A 15069-nucleotide genomic window follows, 5' to 3' on the forward strand; every position below is an offset into this window, starting at 1 on the left:
GGCCCCATTTACTCTGATAACACCTAATACTTTACCTAATTCCAACTGCTGAAAGACTTAATTACTGCAAAGGGGGAAGAGTACTGTACTAATTCCTGAGCCACAGTTCCATTCCAGTCCTGATATATTTTCCAGTGGAGAATAGAATCATGAATCTTTCCCTTGGTTCAGTGTTGAAGTTCCTGCCAAAGATGCTTAGTCCTAAAATGATTCAATGATTTGAAGCTCGGATTTCTGAAAGATCCCCAGAGACTAAACCTAGAATGTCCACTAATAATTTGCTTAATGACTTATGAAACTAATACAATTACTGAACCAATATGGAAAGATGGCTTGAAAAAGGGAGAAAGTGAGATGATTCTACTCATTTTGTCCCTGGAGTGTTCAGTGGTGAATTGACTCTTCTTTTTATCTCATTCTTTTACTTCTCATTTTTTCTCTTCTCAACTAAACTCTCTAAGCCAGAGCATCACAAGGGCTTAAAATGAAAAGAAAGAGGAATATATGGGCTCTCTCTAAAACTGACTCATATGCAAAGAAGTTAACTTACAGAAATGCCAGAGAACAATCTCAGTGTTCCAAGTCTTCAATGGTGTGTTCATAATTAGGATGCTATAAATTATTTTAAAAATTGTCTGATTTGTGGTATCTAGCGATTAAGGAAGGCTTCATGATAGCGATTTATTCAGACCTTGGAAATTGAAGATTAATACTCGTCCTTCATGTGATCAAAGAGAAGGAAGTATATTTCAGTGTGACAGAATAAGTTATTTATGGATATGTTGGGATGAAATGTTTTGTTTGCATATCACGTTTGGAGATACAGTCATAATTCAATGCTACTGGAACATTTAAATATATGTAGAAATAGTTGGCGATAGAAAGAGACAAAATGTAAATAAGGTCAGATGCTTATTTGTGTTTGTATCTTGTTAAAGAGGTGTTACATTTCCCTATGCATTGTAGGGAAACACTGAAATGTTGAAGGTGAAAACACAGCTTTTTAGACGGTTGATCACAGGCAATGGGGTTGGCTGGCTGTTCCTCCCTACTATCTCTGATTAACCTTGGATTTTCCCCTTATGGTTGTCAGCAGTCCTTTTTGCACCTTAGCAGAGTTTCTCATTCATTTAACTGACTCACACTGTGTTCTGAAACCTTACCTCTGAAGTTGCTCAGAAGAAAACTTCCTCATTTATGGTTTAGGATCTCGATCAATACTAGAAACACACGACCTTGGTTTTTATATGCATACTAAACTCTGATTTCGTTTCTCCTGGAATGTCATCTTTTTGTGGCCTAGTTTGCAGTGTGCATACAAAAGTATAGCTAGAGTTTAAAAGTTTATTCCCAACTTTGATCACTTGTTCAGGACAAGCTATTAAGAGCAATTCAGCATTTCTGATAAATAATGGTAAAGCTGCCTATTTTTTTTGATGCAATTGAGAAAGTAGGAAGAAACTTCTATTTATATAATCCAATATCAAAACTTCTGTTGATGTGTAATGTGTGAATCTCAAAGGCAAAGCTATGTTTTATCTCAATTAGTGAGAAGCAGAACAATGTCACATTTGAAGTAATCTGAAACCTTTTCTTAGTATTACTATTGGGGCATTTAATTTTTCAGATACTACCACAATGTTAGAAGAATTCATAGTTAAACTAGTACCTTTGGTTCTGCCAAGATAGATAATTTTCTTCTATAAATGTTTGTTTTCCTGACTTAGCCCTCTGAAAAAAAGCAAAACAAGATAAAATTTAACCAGGAAAGAGAGCAACAATGTGAAGACCAAAGCCGTGTTGGTTACAGAGCAGTCTCACTGACCAGCTGTGTACAGGTGCGCCTTGAGGGTGCTAATGATCAGAGCACAGAAAAAGTTTTTACCTCTTTCCCCCCACTATTTTTTTAAACCTGATGCTATTTCTCTTCCAATGTCTTCCCAAAAGGGCCTTATTTCCATCTTCTCTGAAACCTCTCTTCAGAGCCCCTTCCTCAGAGCAGCCTCATGAAAATGCTCCTTTCAGGTTTTAGTTTTTCTCTCTCTTCCCTGAATAGAGTCAGGTCAATAGGTAACTGAAGCAAGATCGCCTGTCACCCATTGCTGTTCCTGACCATTTTTTCTTCGGGATAACATTGCACAGATACAGCACACCAGTGCACCTACTTCACCCCTCTAAACTCGCAAAGGTTTTCAAGCACATAGAGATGTGCTCATGGGGGTAAGGTGTGGGAAGTAAGTGCAATGTAAATCAGCTCTCTGAGGATATTTACTAAGGTAGACTATTAAGCATTTGATCATAGAATTTCTAAGGGACTTCTCTTAGTGATATTGATCAAACTGGTTTTTGTTCTGTTCTATGCCATGTGATAGTACATTGTTTTTTAACAGCCCTATTTTACAGCCCATTGTTTACTTTTGAGAATAATTTTTTAAAATGTTTGAATTATCAGTAATTATAAGGTTATAATTATTTGATTATAAATAATTCAAAGATATAAAAAAGCAGGCAGTAATATAACAGGTGCCTCTTCTTCCTACCTCAAAAATAAATGCTATATTTCAGCCAGTATCTGTCCTTTCAGAAAGTATTAGGACATGTTTAAATTGTACATAGTACTCTGTATTTTTAAATTTCTTACGAATAATCTTCTTTTTTTCAGTTTGCTTTTTCTGGTCAAGCTCCTGCCTCAGGACTCAGTTTAGCTGCCCCTGAATTCACATGCTTGGTCAGTCTTGTTATACTGCCTGTGAATCTGGAGTGAGCTCTTCACAGTGGTTCCTTCTGAGATGGAGGAGACAGAATAAAACTGGAGCTTATCTCCTTAAGAGGATTATGGGAAACAGTTATTTTCATTCTCACATTTTATATAATTTCTTTTTCTCAACTATTAGACTATGCAATCTAATAAGAAACAACTATACTTGATAAGACTGGATAAACAGGATGTGTTTATTTTTTTTTATAAATGGAGTACTACTCAGCCATAAAGAAAATGAAACTAGAGACATTTATATGGATGCACATTGCGGTTATATTCTTTTTTCTTTTCTCATTGAGTTTATTGGTACTTTTTAGGTATACAGTACGTTACATTCATCATCGGGATCTTGTACCTTTACATGACAGGTCTTAGAAGGCTATATTCTCAAATGAAATAAATAGGACACATATGTGTCAATACCAAATAGTTTCTCTGGTATGAAAAACTAAAAGTGTAAATAAGAATCAAAATGTATGATTGATAATGTGAAATAGAACCAAAAGGCCTAAAGTAGTAGGGGAAGTGGGAGGGGTTGGGAAAAGGAAAGAAGAGAAAAGAGAAAATATAACAAAAGGAAAAAAATGGAAACAAAGTCTTTGTAAACAGGGAAGGGTGGAGGGGGTAAAATGACAGCAGGGGGATGGGGATAAAATAAGAACCAAGATTTATCATGTAAAGGTACAAGATCCCAATATTGAATGTAATTGCATTCTATGTACCTAAAATGTAGCAGTAAACTTAATGCAAAAAAAAAAAAGAAGAAGAAAAGAAACAACTATACCCTAGAGATTCAAAGACATGCACGTTCTTGTGACTCCCCTATAGGGGTTACTCAGCCTGCCTAATCAGCATCTCTTTACGAGTTAATAGCTGGACATCCTGTAGCATAAATATTCCCCAATTTGCTGTTGAGGAGTGGAAAGCTTCCTCTTATTAGATTTTGTCAAAATACTCAATATATATTATATAATTAATAATATAATAATATATAATATATATACTAATATATAATTATATATTAAATCTGTGGTAGAAGGGTTCCCCTTTATCTACCTTCTAAGTAAAATTATTATGCTTTAATTTGTTTGTCTCCCTCTACCACCAGTATGAAATATCTGATTGTTTTCACTGTTACTTTTGCAAATGTTAGTGAAGCCAAGCATCCTATTGTGTATTTATAAGTAATCCAGATTTCTGTGAATAATAGTATGCTAATGCTTTGTCAGTTTTTCTACCTCTTTCTTACTGATTTCAAGGTGTCTTTATTCTACATATATGTAAGGTTACTAACCCTTTATCATTTGTACAATAGGTGCAAGAAATTATATTCACATATGTGCCACCTGATAGTATGTAAAGCTGTGAAATCACTGATGCTCCTGGCTATAGTATCTTAGCCATCAAACAGAATGGAATTAATAGGACTCAGAAGTTTCAGTGTAAGAAAGGGAATTTGTAGTTTCATTTAAGGGAGATACCCATCTGCAAATGACAAATGAACACAAAAATACTTTTGTATTCATGGAGGTCAGTTTAAACTATATGCATTTTTAAATTATGTAAAAAGAATTGTTCCCAATACAAAAAGATGCCTAAAATAACCTGAGTTGAATGTATTGGTTTTATAAAAAGAAATAAAGTTTTAAAATTTTTATTTGTAATTGATATATAATCATTGTGTATGTTTATGACACCAAACATGAATTTAATGTCCTGCTTTTAGAAGTATAGTATTTTTATAATTTTACTTAAAAACCCTCTATTATCATTGTATGGATTTATAGGACCCAGGGTGAAATTTTGGGACATGTGTATACAGCATAATGATCAATTCAGCAAAATAGCATATCAGTCACTTCAATTTTATTTGATTCATATTTGCTTCAATATAGCTCAGTATTCTCCAAATTTTTTCCATCTAAATGCAGTTCAAAGTCCCTGATAAAAGTCATAATAATTCACCTACAAAAGGAAATTCATACTACATATGTTTTGGTTTTGATAGTTTCTGTTGAAAAAATTATTACTCTACATCCTTCTAACCCTCCCTCTACTTTTTAAAAAATATTTGATTTTTCCTGGTGGAAATGCACTTTTGTAGGAATGTTTTATCTTGAATTCTCTGACCCTAGAGAGTAAAGTAATTTAGCAGAGTTTCTCACACCAGGGATTAAAATGGATGTTACCGTATCCACAGAGAATGCAAATGAGTATAAAGATGAATCAGGCATGAAAGTTCAGAAATGGAAATAGATGAATGATTTTTCTCTATTATTGTCCTTGTAAATAAAATGAATTGTGCTTTTGGCTTTTGTTTGCCAGTTGATTGTTAAAAGATAACAGTTGAGAAAAATTGAATTAAAATTTTTGAGAATCAGTGAATCAGCAGCATTTTTTAAGTAGTCAGTGGAAGCATTCCAGACATTCCACTGAGCTTATTTTCCACAAACCTTTAGGGAGTATGCAGGTGCCCCTGTGAAAAGAAAGAGGTGTCAGCATTTTGAAAACTTACCTGTGCATCTTCATTTACATCAAGTGGTCACGACAAAATGGAACAGTTTATCTTTGAGCTCACTAGTCATCTCTGTACATCTTTCTGAGTATCTTGTGTTTTCCCTTTCCTCTTAGTCCTTCTACAGACTGTCTCCATTTCTACCACAAAACCCTCCCCCAATCCCTGCATTACAACAGTGGAATGGATGAGATCATATTACTCACCAGCTATTTTGAAGCCATGTGGGTTAAGGTCTGCTGTTCACCATCTATGACTATATTTTGTGACTTTAAAATTGTATTGATGATTCCATTGAGTACTTTTGTTTGCGTTATTCTATCAAATATCTGTCTATACTTTATAGACAGAGAAGCAGTTCTGGAGGGGTTAAGAAAACTTGCCTGATGTTTCCCTTGGTACCAGTAGATGTGGAGTTTAACTCAGGTTATCATATACTACACCCTACTACCCTGGATGGCTTTCAAAAGTTTTGTTTTTGCGAACCATCACCATGTTCCTCTGCTGGGTAAGGAACACAAAGAGCAGTACGTTGGGCCCACCCCAAACTGGATGGAAGGGACTTCAACCCTGCCCAAGGGCTACAGAAGGGATAGTAAGAGAAAGACTGCCTAATCCACTGCTTTTCTCTTTTCTAACCCAGTGATGCCACGCTTTGCTGAACAAGTTGAGGTTGCCATTGAAGCCCTGAGTGCTAACATCCCTCAACCATTTGAGGAAAATGAGTTCATCGATGCCTCTCGCCTGGTGTATGATGGTGTTCGGGACATCAGAAAGGCTGTACTGATGATCAGGGTATGTGAGGCCTCTTTAGTGCAGATCTGACCAAAAGAGATCCCAAAGAGTTAATGTCTTCTTCATTGTTTAATTACTCAGTGTAACCTGGTATGTTCTTTTGCTCTGTATTTAGTTAGAGCAGGTTGTGGGCTCAGCTATAAAGGGATGAGTAATTCCAACAATCCCATATTTGTACTTAATATCCTAAGGTGTTGATGCTCACCTACATTATCTCCTACATTTTATAACTTAGGGACAACCCTGCCACTTTCTATTGGTACCTGTTGCTAACACTATCTTCCTACCAGATCAGACAATCCCGAGCTGGAAAAGAAATGAGATCACTCAGCTTAGTAGTGTTAGCATAATAATAATATTATAGATAAATACTTTTTCCTTGTAAAAAATAATTCAAACATTATCCATAAGACTCAATAGCCTTACATTAAATCTTCCCCAGTCACCCATATCATTAGCTTCCCAGCCTCAGCATTGTGGTGCCAGAAAACTCAAACCTCAAAGATGCACATTTTATTTGACTTAAAAACTCATATTGCATCACTTGTAACTTGCTTTGTCAATATGCCTGAATCTATCGCTAAAACACATAGTTTAGCTCATTCCATTTAATTGCTGCTTAATAGTTCACTTTGTCTTTTTCCCTTCTTCACAACAGTTTGGTACAGTGGGGTACAGTTTAGCCCCAGGACTTGTTCTTTAAACCTACATATGCAGAAGTGTCACTGATGACCCAGATACACGTCTCACTATTACAACTGAAGCAGAGAGGAGGCTTCTGTTATATCGATTTCAAGGAAATGACACCTAATAGAATTATAATGGGAGTCATATTTTAAATTTTGAAAGCTCTAGGATAGACACTAAAAAGCAAATTAAAAAGACCCAAGTGACATTAATTATGACCCTAATTATATGTTGCACTTAGTCCAATGTATTGGTAGTGTTAGCATTTGAACATGTTGCACTAGCCACATTTAAATCTCTCAACAGCTGCACATACCTAGCAGTTAATGCATTGGATGTACCAGCCCTAAATAATATACACATGATCAATGCCTTGAGTTGTCTCTGAGGTTGGTCAGTGAAATCACCATGTATATGCTGGGCTTGCATAGGAAGTCTCTCAGAGGAATCATTGAGCATTACACCAACACCCCCTCTTCAAAAACCCACCCACCAACAAACCGTACAGTACAAGTACAACCACCTTCTTCATTTTCTGTGTGTAGTCCTTCAGGCATTTGAAAAAGTATCTGGGAAGCATTGTTCTCTCTGGGCAGTACATCCCAAGTTCTTTGAAGATTTTAGATGTGAGGTGGGTCTTCTCCAACCCTTGGAGTACTTGAAGCTATTAAATCCAGACACAGTCCTCTTTGACTGTAATACTCAGAATATTACACTATTTCCTTCTATATGTACTACTTTGTTCAGAATGTGAAATTTGGTAAGGGAATGACTCTTTTCTTTTACCTTCATTAAAATGCTTTCACTGTATGCACTGTGTGCAAAGTACTATATGTATTTGTGTTTGTCAGAGAGAGAGAGAGAGAGATTCCTTTGAAGATGGGAAGATGACAGAGAAAAAGGATATGAGAAAGAAGGAAAAAATTGTCATCCTTTTGATACCATAACAAATTAGATCACCCCCATTACATAATAACTTGTAAGATAAGGTAATAGACCATGAGAGTTACGTTCTCTAAGCGTTTGGCACCAAACCCCACTATAATCCTCAAGACATATTCCCTCTCTTGCCATTTTTCTGCTTCGTTAGCCTTCATATTTTTGTGACAGCCATTTATCTAAGAGGCTAAGGAAGTTTATAGCCATCATTCATTTATTCATTCATGAGCTGTAAAAAAAAGCCACAGTTTTAGATAAAATGCCGTATCACTGTCACATGAAGTGTCATTTCTCCATCTCAACATTTGAAGTGATTTGATCAGATTAATTTCACACCACTTAAAACTTAGGAAGAGAGAAATGTACTGTATGTACAAATTGTTATTTTTAAAATACTTTTCCTTTGGCACACAAATGGCTTCCTTTTGTAGTTAAATAATTTCTTGGCTTCTTGTCCAAATATAATGGCTAAATGTACACTACATACGAATATTCCATTGAACCAAATCAGGAAAGACTATTTGACAGCAGGACCTGTTTCTTTTCCTACGTACTTGCCAGAGCACCCTCCCAAAGTATTTATTGTACTTTGAGAAATAAAGAAGTAACCTTTTAAAAAAAGAGATACAGAAATGACTTTGAAGGGTCAAATTCTCTATCAAGTTACCTCTCAGCAATCAATACATATTTAATGGGGATGTTGGCATCTGAGACCTCTAGGCCAGCTCCAGGCTCCCATCTGAAAGGGGAAAAGCTTGCTGTGTCTGTGTTCCCACCTCACGATGAAGGGCCCTCCTTCTCACTGTGGTCTACGCTTCACCTTCTTCACGTGCCGGTATTTTGTGTGCTACTTTCTAAAGCTTGTGCTATGTGGTCTGCCAGATAACTAGGAGTTTTCTGACTATCCTCATGGAGCAGTTAGAAAATGAATAGACAAATCTGTGAGACCACTCTATAGGCAAGTCTCATCAACTGCAATAATTTTACAAATTCACTGTGAACACTAAATTAAAAAATACTGTGTTACTGTTCCTAGGAGAAATATATAATTAGACTCCTGTGAGTCTCTGGTTATTTTTTTCTCATTGAGTTTATTGGTACTTTTTAGGTATACAGTACAGTTATATTCATCCTTGGGATCATGTACCTTTACATAACAGATCTTGGTTCTCAATTTCCCCCACACCCCTGCCCTCCCTTCACCCTCTCCACCCTCCCCTATTTACAAAGACTTTGTTTCCATTTTTTCATTTTCTCATATTTTTTCCCTTATTTCCTTTCCCCTATCCTTCCTACTTCCCCTACACTGTCAGCCCTTTTCTTTCTATTTCACATTATCAGTTATGCAATTTGGATCTTATTAATATTTTTAGTTTTTCACACCAGAGAAACTATTTGGTATTTACACATGTGTCCTATTTATTTCACTTAAGAGTATGGCCTCAATATGCATCTATTTTCCTATGAATGACTCTAATTTCTCATTCTTTATGGATGAGTAGTATTCCGTTTTGTAGAAAAACCACAGCAGTTGGGCTGTTTCCAAGTTTTAGCTATTAGAAATTGGGCCACTATAAACATGAGTGAGCATATATCACTGTGGTATGATTCCTTTAATTCTTTTGGAAAGGTACCCAGCAGAGGGATGGCTGGGTCAGATGGAACCTCTAATCCTAGTTCTCTGAGGTATCTCCATATTGATTTCCGTAGTGGTTGCACCAGTCTGCACTCCCACCAACAATGAAGAAGGGTTCCTTTCTCTCCTCATCCCTGCCAACATTTGTTATTGGTTGATTTCTTGATAGCAACCATTCCTTCTGGAGTGAGGTGGAATCTCAGTGTTGTTTTCATCTGCATCTCTCGAATGACTAGTGATGTGGAACATTTTTTCATATATTTACTTGATGTTTTTACTTCTTTGAGAAGTGTCTGTTCATTTCAGATGCCCACTTTTGACTCAGGTCTTTATATTTGGGGGGCTTGATTTTTTTAGTTCTTTATATATTCTAGATAATAGTCCTTTGTCTGAGGACCAGCTGGTAAAACTTTTTTCCCCACATTGTAGATTGTTTCTTAGTTCTGTTGATGGTTTCTTTTGCAATGCAGAAGCTTTTTAAAAAGATGAGATCCTAGTTGTTGATTCTTTGTGCAAGTTCCTGTGCTACTGAGGATTTGTTCATAAAGTCTTTTCCTATGCCAATATCTTTGAGAGTTCCATCTAACTTATCTTCCATCAAGTTTAGTGTTTCTGTTTTAATATTTAGATTTTTAATCCACTTGGATTTTAGTTTAGTGCATGGTGAAAGATAAGTGTCTAGTTTTAATCTTTGGTAGGTTGAAATCCAGTTTTTCCAACAGCATTTATTAAAGAGGTTGTCTTTCCTCCACTGAAGATGGTTGGCTCCTTTGTGACAGATGAAGTAGCTGAGTACATCTGGAATTGTTTCTGTATCTTCCAGTCTATTCCACTGATCCCCAGGTCTTTTTCTTTGCCAATACCATGCTGTTTATATCTCAGTGGCTTTGTAGTATAGTTTCAATCTGGGGGTTGTGATACCCACTCTCTTGTGTCTGATGCCTACAAAGACTTTTGCTATTCTAGGTCTCTTCTTGTTACTAATGATTTGGTTATGTTTTTTTCAACTGCTCAACACACAACCCTGTTTCATATGCTTTGTTTCAAGACATTTCATTTGGTGTATAGCATTGATACACTAACATTCAACTCACAGCCACTAGCATAATTACATTGGAGCAAAGATTATCTGTCTGAGGTGAGGCAAGCTTGCCACCCTACTGAGACTTGAAGACACTAGACAACAAACAGTTAAGAACTATTCTTGGGGCTAGTTTAAGCAGAGAATTATCAATTCAAAGCATAAATTATGTTATACTAAATATATCATGAAAAGTACACATGTTTACAGCATAAGACCTTAATAAAGCAGAGCATTATGCTGTCTGACTTTAGCTAGAGTCATGTGTGTTGGGTGACTAAAATTTTTTACACTCCCCTGTGACTGGGGATAACTATAGTAACACCATGAGTATTGATTTTGGATATTAGAAATAAATTTGAATAAGGAGACAGGCTCATAAACAAGGAATCTGAAAATAATGATGACTAAGCATACATTTAAAATACAAAGATCAAAGACTTGGTATTGGAAATCAAGATAAGTGGTGAGGTAGAAATAATATTCTGTAGGGCCAGCTGCCTTGGCAAACGCAAGGTCCTGAGTTCTTTGGGCATGAATTTTATGAATGATGGTAAGTGATTGGGTAACATTGAAAAGAGACTTGGGAGAAAGAAGAGGAAGTAAACCATCAAGTTTTGGGGGTCAGGTTCTGGCAGAGGAAATGATTACTCCAGAGGCTGGATCTGGGAGCTGCACCAGAAGCCTGAGGGCCACGGTGAATGAGATGGCGATATTGGTGGGTTATAAGCAAGGGAATAGCATTAACTCACTCACGTATTAATGGAACAATTCCAGCCAGGCTGTTGAGAATATAATTAAGGGGCAGAGATCAAAATTGGGAGAACAGTTAGGAGGTTTCCAGAGTAATTCAAGCTAGAAATCAGGACTTGTGGTCAATTGATCTTGACTTGGGAGAATTTTTTAAATACTGATTTTAGACCTCTAGTTTGACTTTTTAGTCATTTCAGTGGTATGGAGCTCTCTTGGGAAATTCTTCCCTACATGTTACCCCAAATCTCCTGCCAACCTATATTTTCCTTTCCTCTTTTAAAGAAATTCTCATATATATTTATGTCTTTTCTTTAAATGATCCTTAATGTTTTTTTTACACACAGGTGAAACAAGTCTGGTTTCAGAGTTTTCCAGGGAAACAACTCTTGAATCCTTCTACATTTTCTCACTTTGTTTTCGTAGAGAGGTGTCTTAGTCACTTTTCTCATCACTGAGACAAAATGCCCAACACCCAAAGTTGAATTAGGAAAGGTTTATTTGGCTCACAGTTTGTAGAGATTTCTGTATATAATTGGTTTGCTTCAGGTGAGATGGCATTGCGTAGGAACATCACAGAAGAGAAAACGTCCACAGCAAGCAGTCAGGCGAAAACACACTATCCCTTTTATTTATGCAGGATACCCTCACTAGGGTGGGTGTGAAACTCACACTCTTAATCCCAGCCATAACTATGCCAAACCAATCAGTGGACTGATCTGGTAAGCACACACCCTTGATCCCAGCACCACACACTTTAGATCCAGGTACCTCTAAAAAGCACCCCCGTGACTTCCTGAGGCTTTGAGGGGACATCTAGACACAAGCCATAACCAGAGGCAAATATAGAGATTGAATATGAGAGGGTTGTAGATTGATCCTGTTCTGCAGCTCACATGGATATCTCTGGACAAGATGCCATCTTGAGGCTCTGAACTGGACATCAACTAATGGGCATAAATAGCAGATTTACAGGAAAGATATTGTAGAGGTGAGATACTCTGTGCCATTTTGCAGGTTATATTCTATGCCACAACCATGCATAGAAACAGGAGCATGCCCAAAGTGATCTTTGTTTGCTCTAAAAAGATCTCTCTCTGGGAGCAGCTCCGGGCAGAGATGAGGCTTGATCTTTAGTCTTTCGCCTCATTCCAGTGAACTGTATATTTTAAAAAATGACTTTACCTTACAAAATAAATTTGATCTCTCTGGGCTCATTTATAAACAATGTATAATTTCATGTGTCTGCTTTAATGTATGGAGATTTTTGACTGAAAAGCTAATACTCATACTTTTAAAATTGAGTAATTCAAAAAATAACAACATGAGTAGGAGACACATTTACATGCAATTAGCTAACTACACATGCACAGAACTATTTATATAGTTGGCTGGGGTGGATTTGCTGTATGTTTCAGGCACATGAAAATATTTTAAACTTATCTACTTTGGGTGGTATTTTTGAGGGCTAAGAACATGGGCTCTAGAATCCTATACATGTCCTCCAGTTCTACCACTTACTAAGTGTGACACTGAATATTTTGCTTAATGATGCTGAGCCTGTTCATACATCTGCAAAATAGAGATTTAAAAAATTTATTTCATTAAGTTCTTGTAAGGATTACATCTATTATCTGAATGCCTCTCCCAGTGGGTGGTAAACAATGATTGCTGTTATTGCTATTGTAGTTATTAGGTGTTACGTTGTATTAAGCATACTAATTATCACTATCATTTATAAATTTAGTTCAGTTTGATAGCTTGCAAGGTATTTTCATGTATATATGCATTTAGGTGTCCTGTGAGTCAGATAGAGCAAGTAGCAATTATAAACTCCATTTTATAGTCGAAGAGACACAGAAGCTGGAAAACTAAATGACTTGCCAAAGATATAGCTGTGAGTAGCAAAGCTGAGCCTAAATCACTCAGGTCCCCTGGGCCCACATCCAGATTATTATTTTTTTATTTAAAATGTTTCCTCTCTTTTGGTTCTGAGGCTATTGTCACTTGAAGAAAAGCTCATCATCACCAGCTTTATGGTGTCACTTTGAGTTTGTCATTGACTCCTGTACTTCATGCACAGATCTCTGAGATGTTTGGACACGGTGCTATAGGCCCTGTCATATTCTGCTTCTTTTCTTTTGAGTGAGGTTTTTTTTTAAATTTTCTTTTTCTCTCTCCCTTTCAAGTACTAATGATGAAAAGTGCTTGTAATCTTGTCATCTCATCTGTCAGCAGAATTTACCAACTTGCTGTAACTGTTTCTCAGTACATTTCCAGTAGAATGACAAATGAACAGAGAATATTACTCTGTCCACAATAAAATCACGACCAGTTATTGGAACCAGGTTCTGCCTACTCCACCTCCTATTTAATTAATAAAATATAGGAACAAAAACTTCTTTCCCTTCTTATTTTAATATTTCTATGAGAGAAAATTGAATATGTGAGTGAATTTTAATAAAGTTGATGGCAAGAGAGAAGAAAAATAAGAGGAATGTGCTAAAATATGGAAAATTACTAGGCATAATGGGATATTGGCATGAAGGACCCCGTTTTATGCCTGTCTGATCAATCTCAAGGTTTCATCAATAACCATACCTGATTAATTGCACTGAGGTAGCCAAAGAGATCAGCAAAATAAAAATGCATCCTTTTGGATGAGGAGAGGACAACTGCATCCTCTCTGCTACTGATGCTTGTGGTGTGTTCTTTTTGAAAGAGAGCACTGGAAGGTGGTTCTGCTCTCAGTTTGTTGGGACAGTCAAGTTACCCATCTTACACCGTTGCCTGCTGTTGTCCTTGTGTACTATCGTTGTTACGTCCTAAGCATCTCTTCTTAGGGCTAACCGAGCACAATAGTTTAGAGTACACACTTGAAGTTGCCCTACTTGAAATGCTTTGTGTAAATTATAAGATCTTGTGCCTCAATTTATCTGCCTGTAAAATGGAGAAAGTAGTGTTGACATCATAGATATATTAAGAAATCTCCCCAGTGTGTACAAAGCACTTAGACAAAACAGTGATGGACACTTAGTGAACAGTCAATACTTGTTTGTTATCACTGCCATTAAAATTGGGAAGGATTTTTACTCCATGGCTTATAGATTCATTTTTATCTTTGCGTACATTTGTACATGCGCACACACACGTGTGTTTGGTACCAGGGCTTCACCCTAGGGTCTTTGAACTGAGTTACAACCCCAACCCATTTATTCTTTTAAAACTAGGTCTTGTTAAGTTGCTCAGACAGAGCTTGAGCTTGAAATCCTCCTCTTAGTTTCCTAGAGTGTTGGGATTAGGCATGCCCACCACACTGGCTCTCATTCTTATCTTTTCTCCAACAGACTTTATAGATTGGAAAGAAGGTCGATCTCACTCTAGAATAAGCCATTAATATTCCAGATATACTTTCTTATAATTCTAGTTCTTGCCTAACTTGTAATATGACAAATTTGCGTACACACAAAACCGTCACCACCATTACAACAACAAATAAAGTACAGTGTATTAGGAGTTACCATACATGCGTGTTTAAGTCTGAAGTCTGTTTCTGTTGAAAACTAATTCAGTGACATGGGACACATTGCTTAAATTCTTTGAACAATGTTTTGCTCGTCTCTAAATAGAAAATGGCCCCTCTTTCACTGTGCTTATTTGAGTGAAGCTGATATGTACGGAAGCACTTTGAATCTTTAGTGGATGTTAAGTACAGTAGTACCACGGTTCACCTTTGTTTGCAGAAAATCTGATTCACAAACAGAGTGTTTTGTAAAATTCTGCTTTTGTTTGCCAACTTTATATCAGGTGATGACCACAACCAGAGCCATCTTTCACACTCAAACATGCACGTCCCCATCCTTTCTAGAATCGAAACAAATTAATTTGTGAATCAAAATACCACT

At 36.6% G+C, this 15069-nt stretch overlaps 1 protein-coding gene across 4 annotated transcripts in view; it reads left to right on the plus strand.

Annotated features, from left to right (window-relative positions):
- Ctnna2 (catenin alpha 2) overlaps positions 1-15069 on the plus strand; it is a 1075894-nt gene that overhangs the window by 993223 nt on the left and 67602 nt on the right. For all 4 annotated transcript variants that reach the window (XM_033765089.1, XM_033765087.1, XM_033765091.1 and 1 more), the window contains one exon: positions 5920-6071. In XM_033765089.1, coding sequence (XP_033620980.1) covers positions 5920-6071 — 152 coding nt within the window. The remainder of the gene's footprint in view (positions 1-5919; positions 6072-15069) is intronic.

The sequence above is a fragment of the Fukomys damarensis genome, unplaced genomic scaffold (genome assembly GCF_012274545.1).
Source record: "Fukomys damarensis isolate Sample0158 unplaced genomic scaffold, DMR_v1.0_HiC HiC_scaffold_2, whole genome shotgun sequence".
Lineage (NCBI taxonomy): Eukaryota > Metazoa > Chordata > Mammalia > Rodentia > Bathyergidae > Fukomys > Fukomys damarensis.